General features: G+C 31.7%; 1 protein-coding gene across 1 annotated transcript; it reads right to left on the bottom strand.

Annotated features, from left to right (window-relative positions):
* Positions 1-136: 136 nt before the first annotated feature.
* On the bottom strand, positions 137-5,952 carry LOC127878539 (multiple epidermal growth factor-like domains protein 10). Its single transcript, XM_052425071.1, has 6 exons — positions 5,774-5,952; positions 5,310-5,510; positions 4,005-4,136; positions 2,227-2,376; positions 494-643; positions 137-288 (listed from the first exon to the last, which is right to left on the bottom strand). Exons 2-6 carry the CDS (start codon positions 5,482-5,484, stop codon positions 137-139), a joined length of 759 nt encoding a protein of 252 aa, XP_052281031.1. The 5' UTR covers positions 5,485-5,510; positions 5,774-5,952.
* Positions 5,953-7,900: the final 1,948 nt, after the last annotated feature.

Raw genomic sequence — 7,900 nt, forward strand, 5'->3', positions numbered from 1 at the left:
TTTAGTAAAAATATTATATTATAATACATAATTAGCAAATAACATTTCTAAAAACAATATTTAATCTAAGAATTTTTTATACCATTGATATATGTATTTATGAGCTACAAACATATAACTTGCAAGATGATATATTTTAATACAACATACGTTGACAGATATCTTTGTCAATCTTGAACCCAGTGTCGCATAGCTGCTCAAAAATGGCACAAGAACCGTTGATATGGTGGCATTTATCACAGTTGCAGTCCATTGAACAGTTTTTACCAAATGTCCTGTTTTTGCAAGCTGGAAGCGTTATAACACATGCCTTGATTGATATTCGTTGATATTATTAAAATGTGTACTGTATCTGTATCGAATAGGATAAACGTGAGTGTTAGATGGGTCGGAAATTCCATACACTAGGCATTCGAGAAAAAAATACTCAGCGCAAATATATGTTGTTGTTTTTTCATGATTATAAATGTTGACTTGTTGTTACTTAACTTACTTGTATTGCAGGTTTTGTCAAGGTTGAAATCATATCCATCTCCACAACCGTTAGGACATGTCCCATTTATGTGATGACATGTCTGCTTATTGTGACAATATTCGCTGCAGATTGATGAGCAATCTCGACCGTACCTTCTGTGACCACAGGCTGAAAAGGCAATTCCTTTCTTACAAGACATAATATGTAGTATTTTAAACCTATTTATTTTAGGGCTAATGCATATAAAGAACTTACTACTTACCGTACCTTCTGTGACAACAGGCTATAAAGGGAATTCCTTTCTCACAAGGCATATGTAGTAGTTTAACCTATTTATTTTAGCACGAATGCATATCGAACCAATGAGCCTCCGGTCGCTAGACGGACACAATTTCCGCTAGGCCAAGTCGACCTAGCATATGTATTATTGCATTTATACTTTATATTCGTGAAAAAAAAAGATTACGATCAATGATCACTAATGTGAAGGTAACACACTGGCATAACTTATAAGTAATTAGTTCCTTATGAAATGCTATTTGTATAGGTACACTTAACATACACCGAAAATACATATGCATATAAAAATCTTATTTTATATTTATATTAGCTTACAAACAATTATATTTTATTGTCCTATCGTCCGCATTAACGGGAATGAGGCAGACTAGTTCAATATGTTATAGCAATTAACTTCATCTCGTTTTCTTCATCACTTACGAGTATTACACGTTTTGTCAGTGAAAAAGTCATATCCATCTCCACAACCATCAACACACGTCCCATTTATATGATGGCATTGACGATTGTTGCGACAAAATGCGCTGCATGTTAATGAACAATTAACACCATATGATCCGCTGCACACGCTGTGAAATATAAAGGTTAATTATACAACAAAGAAAACACATCGTGCATTATCTCTCGATTAACATTTATCAAAGCAAGAAAGTCACTAGCATACACTCCATCTGTACACTCTTTAATTGTAACAATAATATTAAAAGAACATACACCACTGCATCTAAGTCTAACTATAAGGTGAAAACATAAGATCATATGAATTTGCATGGAATTGCAAATGACGTGTTAGTTAAATTGTTGTTTTTCACGTTTGTATTCGGACACTTACTAAACACTCTTGATCTAGAGGCTCTGCATGTAGGCTTAAAATTGAAACGGGTAGATGGAAAAATCAATAGCTATTCCTTATATAAAAAAAAATGTCCTTTATGCAATATTTTAGAAGACGAATACCACTTTGTTATGGATTGTACATTTTATACTGACGTAAGAACATTTTATTTAAAATTATATTATTAATTAAGACCAAATATGTTAAAGTTGATATATTTATTGACCTATCAAAATAGTAATATTGTTAAAAATTTAGCTATGTTTATTTATAAATCATGGGGAATAAGAAATACTTATATTACATATTTCGTTAAGGGTAGTATTTTTGGTATATATTTATACACCGCCTCTTGATGTATATTGTCTTCTCTAAAATACCCAATATTTGTTTTCACAATGTACCGATTTATGTTTTATGTTTATAATTTGAATGACCTGTGACTCTGTTGTATGTAAATTGTAACTACGTTAAACTAAACTAAATCGAAGATGCTATTGGTAAACAATACCTGGTTTATAACAGACGCATTTACATACGTATTCATTTGAAATTTTTAATTATCCGTTCTGAAATATATTTTTTAGATGCGACATATTTTTGTGTCGTCACTTACGAGTATTACACGTTTTGTCAGTGGAAAAGTCATATCCATCTGCACAACCCTCGATGCAAGTCCCATTAATATGATGGCATGGGCGATTGTTGCGACAAAATGCGCTGCAGGTTAATGAACAGTTAGTACCATATGATCCATCTGCACAAGCTGTAAAATATAAAGGTTAATTCTACAGCAAAGAAAGTACATCGTGCATTATGTAGCGATTCAAATGTATCAACGCAAGAATTAGTAGATGTATAATTACTGCTATACGCATAATACAGCTAATTTATGTTGTATTTTATTCTACACAACAGTGTAAAAAGAACGACATTAATGATTAATATCAATAGTAATATGTAGTATCTACATGTATATAATGCAACGTGTTTAACTAGATAAAATATATTTGAATATCTTACAAAGTTATATCGAAACAAATAACTGTGGCTACTGATGTTTAAACAGGATCTAAATAACAATTACAATTACACGCTTACCGTGATAAATTTATAATATGACACATCGGATTTTCTCATTTGTATTATTTCCTTTAAACATAAACAGAGAAAATTATCGATAATTTTCACTGATAATTTTCATTGTTTGAAACAGTGAAATTATCAGTTTTAATTCACTGATATTTCTCTATAAACCACCGGAAAGCATAAAATAAAAGACATTTATGCTTATTTGTATTGATATGCTCATTCAAGTCAAGTCTCTGCAAGGCGGTTGGTAATACATGTGAGCCGCGCTCTTGGAAAGCTTAATGCATGTGCGTAAAGTAACGTCTCGGATTAGCCTATGTAATCCGCACAGGCTTATCAGGGACCTGGTCAGAACGAAGAGTTCATGAGAACTACGATTTGCATCCGAACCAAATTTTTGCGTTCGCTCGTAATATTTGGATATCGTGGAGGAAAATTGAAATATTTGTATCTATATGTAAAGCACCCAAAATATATGTGCATTTATTTTCTGTTAAAGTAACAATCACGCTAAAAAATATCGAATATTTCAATAAAATAAAGCTTACCCATAAACAAATCAATGTTCCTTTTAGCAAAATGCAAAATTTCAACGTTAGATGTTGTCTGGTAGAATTGATTTAACGAGATACAAAATGCTCGTTTTTATTTTTTTGTGGCCACAAATAATTCCATTTATATCTCCCGTGAAATATCCGAACATTTACGGGCGAACACGAGATTGGATACGGTAAGCGTCGGAAGCATGACGTAGCTCTCATGAATAATCATTCTGTGAAATCAAAATGAATTCTGGGTAACTGGAACTTAGCGAATGCGAAAATGACTTGTATAAATTATGCAAATGAACGCAACCCGAATGAATCCGATCCTGACTCGAAAGCGAAAGTAGATTACATCGTGGAACGATATTTAGATATTTAGATGCTTAAAACTTGCCGAATGCTTGTAATATAACGTTTTTACATCAATGTTACTTGTTTTTAGGGTCTTCCTATTGTAATTAACCATCGTATGGTACTACGTGTTGTCGAATGTTTTTATATAGCATAATACAGTTGCCGTATGTATTGGTGAGCGTGATAGTGACTTTAATCAAGCCGTCATTTTTTGTAAGCATTTCACCTGGCAGTGCTATAATCACATTCATTATTATGACATTGTTTATCTTTTTGTAATGCTATGAATGATTTTATCGCTACTTTGGCTTAAATATTTATACATCTCGAACAACCATGCTCTTAGTGTAGGACGTGTACATGTATTTCCATTAACGAAATTACAAACCAACATAGTACTTACTTTCATTGCAGGCAGACCCTCTCCAGCCTCTCTTACACCCTGTTCCACATGCACCAGTTATAGCGTCACAAGGTCCGTCCACACAATGACATGTTTTGTTACAATCAGGACCATAGGTTCCATTTACGCAATCTATAAAATGTAATATCAGACTATTTTAACAAAAGTACGTTTATTTAAACAAATGCATGCATAAATTATTTATTAAGATCTGTGCAAGCAATAATGTATATATATTATATCCATATGGTAAATGTGTACGAAGGCGTATGCTGAATTTTACAATACTTGTTTAAGGGTATACAATACGCAGTTGTACGCTCTATTTGTGTTATATTTATACTATTATACCGAAAACAATACATGTACAGTAACTTATGTTTCCATTTTAATCAGCCGAAATTCAAATATGTTCACATAAAACTTGAGCTGTAGCTCATAGAGATTATATTTATCCTTATTTTTTGGATGAGGACATTTCTGGGACCTTACATAATGACATTTGATACACAAAATATCTCTTAGTACTGTATCCAGTTGTAAAATTACACAATTCGTCGCATTGTTGAGCTTGCAAAGCTTTATTTATCAGAAATAAGTAAGGTTTAATAAATTGAAATGTATCTTGCGACACAGGTATGATTAATATATTTTGAATACAAAATGAATTATGGGTATTTAGAACAAATAACGCGATAAGCGTGTGGTATGTTAAGAATATAACAAAATCAGAGGCGACCCGTTTGGACTTGATTGTGACTTTCGTTGTTAACGATCCACTGTTGGTTTTATATACTGTCATAATTGAAATTATTTCATTATCACTACAGTGGATGATAACACGTCATGTCAACCCGAGAATGGTAATATCAACCGAGGGAATGCTGATGTTGACATAACAATTTTGAGGACTTTACGGTTACTTTCTTTCGTATGCATTAACGGTATTCAATTATTTATATTAATCTTCACTTCTTGTTAATGTATTACTATAACGGAAGCTTACAGAACATTTAACGTCAATGCAAATAAGCATTTCAAACAGAAAATCCACAGCCATGCTATTGAGAGGGATATAGGGAATAATTTCCATGTAAATGTTCTATATTTTATCACTTAGCGCTTAATAAATCAAACATGTATCCACTTATTGTGTGTATTCGTTCCAATAGAATAGAAATACAGCCGTGAGGTATAATAAAAAAGCTAAGTATATGGGAATTTTTCATCAGCTAGTCACGTATTGTAAAATAATTGCATTCCCATTCAATCAAATGTCATACATAAAAAGTTCTGTATGTTTACCTTGTTGTCTGTAAACTTCTATTTCACATATTGTCATATAAACTCCTCCACGTTGACCAATCACGATTATTGCTTGCATAGCTTGTGGCGGACTTAACACACAGGTTCGTACGGTTTTATTTACTTCAGAGAACTTCCGTTCAACCATTTGACTGACGTCATTACCAATATACATTATAATGTTTTCAAACTGATCGTATGCTGAAATGTAAACACATTTTCTCAATATATGATCACGATCACGATTAACTGCGCTGTGAAGGTTAAAATGCATGCATGTACAAACTTTAATTGTATAATATGAATCCGTTTAATTTTATTTTTATTATCAATTAACACCTATTAAATAAAAATATATGTATGAGTACCATCACATAAACAAAACAGAGAGGTCAATAATACACAATTATATCCGTGTAAGTATACTTCTCTTATAAATCTTTGAATCTGTATTAATATACTACCTGTGTCTGTTCTCCCTTTAAGTACGATGCGCTTCACAAGATAGCTTTGTTGTAGATCTAATAGGAGCGAACATGGCCTTACAATAGCGGTACAACATCTATGTGGACAATTCCAGCCTCCGATGAGACCATCAACAGCTCGGTCAACACTCCAAGTATTATCATATAACGATGCATTAGTCGACAATGATGATCCCGATATTAAAATCTTGATATCACCTTAAAAAACAACATGCTTATTTTTTATAATTTGTGCAAGATATTGATTTTATGCATTGCGGAATCCCGTAAGCTGTCATTTTTTCGCAATTTATTTTCTATATTCCATTGGTTTAGCGAAGTGCCTCCGTGCAATAATTTGGCTCAAACATTTAAGAATACATTAATCTTAAAATCTAACGTTCCGCTTATGTTTTGTCGTTCCAAAAAAAAATAATCTTCACATAAAACGACAAAGTGGATTGTTTCTCAGAAATGCATGTACACAATTTAATAGTCCGGAAATGTTGTCTTTATATCTCACTACAAACACTCCAAAGTTTCATAACCCAATTACACATTTAACCAACGTAGAAATAGTTATGAGATGTTAAGATAAAACATTTTGCGCCCTTGTTTTAGGTAAACAGAATGTTAATCTCATTAATGATTTTTAAAGTGCAGACAATTAGCATCGGTATATAATGAAAGCAATACTTTGAAATAAAGAAAGGTTATTAAGGATATTCTAATTAATTAAAACATTATCAATCAATTTTTGTGAAATAGATAAAAACATGTGCACATATAATAATAACGTTTTGAATGGTTAGAAACATATAAATGATTTTGTATAAATGATAATGTATGTATGTACGTTTAAACATGCAAAATAATATATTTTTAATAAACAGCATAATTTCGACATATAAATAAACTTATTAATTTCTACATCATAGTCATAATTTTTATCAATAAGTATGCGCCCACTTAATAGTTAGACCACGACGTATATACCGCTTAATAGTCTTTAGAATGTGTCTCTTATGTTCAATATAGGTCCCTTTAGGCCACTTAATTATCAGGATAATCATTTTTGATTTCTGTTGTATTTCATTTTTAGAAGTCCCACATATCTTTTATACAAAAATTTGCATACGGTACAACAAAATCCATTTATACAATGATACGATATGTTAAGTAGTTGTTGATATATCTTTCTTAAAACCGTTTCAGGTCAATAACTCAACTGTAATGAGCTGAAACGATCACATAAAATCCTTACACTTTACAATGTTCACTTAAAGTACGAACATCTATTATTAACGCAAGAATGCTAAAAATGTTCATCTTCTTTTTCTTCTTTTTTTGTGTTATTTTTAATTTGTTCTCCGGCAACTTTGTTAGCTTAGTAAATGATTTGTAAATATGTGTAAAACTGTGTTCCCCTCAAAATTGACACTGTACTGCTTTTATTATGTGATGTTGACGATGTACATTGTACAAGAAGAAACAAACTGTCAGTCTGACTTAAATGAGTGTACCTTTGCTCGCTTTATACTTCGTGAGGAACTGTACCTGTTGGATGTATCTGATATCAAAAGTGTTACTGAATAAAAAAAGAGACTTAATAAGGAAATATTTATATACGTGCATATGGTATAAAGGGACTTGTTGACATTTCCGTTTTATATGAGTAACTTAAGGTATTCATAACATACAGATAATATGTGGAAAAATAACATTATTATTAAAGCAAGAGAAAAGGTTTAGTGCCCAAGAACTTAAAAGTGATGACATTATCACTTCAGACAGTGTCATATGAAATAAGACAGTAAACGCTTTTTAAATAAATAACGTGCTAGCTTGATAATTTATGAAAAGCATTACAAACGCTTGTTTATTGTTTCCGATTACGATTTTTAAAAGAAGCGCATTAAAAAACAATCAAGACTGTCTGCTTGTCTAAATGAAATGCATACTTTTTTCTGCTAAAAAAATGTATATGGCCTGCCTTACATGTGTAAAACTAAGTTGATTTTTTTGTTTAAGAACAATTTATGCGATAATGACACTTTCCTACCGAATTGAAACACGAGTAAAATGCTCTAAAGCGTCCACCTTAGAAATTCAAGCGATGGTAATCTT

The sequence above is a fragment of the Dreissena polymorpha genome, chromosome 4 (genome assembly GCF_020536995.1).
Source record: "Dreissena polymorpha isolate Duluth1 chromosome 4, UMN_Dpol_1.0, whole genome shotgun sequence".
NCBI classification, from domain to species: domain Eukaryota; kingdom Metazoa; phylum Mollusca; class Bivalvia; order Myida; family Dreissenidae; genus Dreissena; species Dreissena polymorpha.

Bases quoted from the DNA above. Each gene is read 5' to 3' on its own strand.
- LOC127878539 (XM_052425071.1), bottom strand. From the start codon at position 5,484: ATGTATATTGGTAATGACGTCAGTCAAATGGTTGAACGGAAGTTCTCT. The intron at 4,137-5,309 runs GTAAACATACAG...TACATTTTATAG, and splicing joins AGAAGTTTACAGACAACAAG to ATTGCGTAAATGGAACCTAT. The intron at 289-493 runs GTAAGTTAAGTA...TAACGCTTCCAG, and splicing joins TGACAAAACCTGCAATACAA to CTTGCAAAAACAGGACATTT.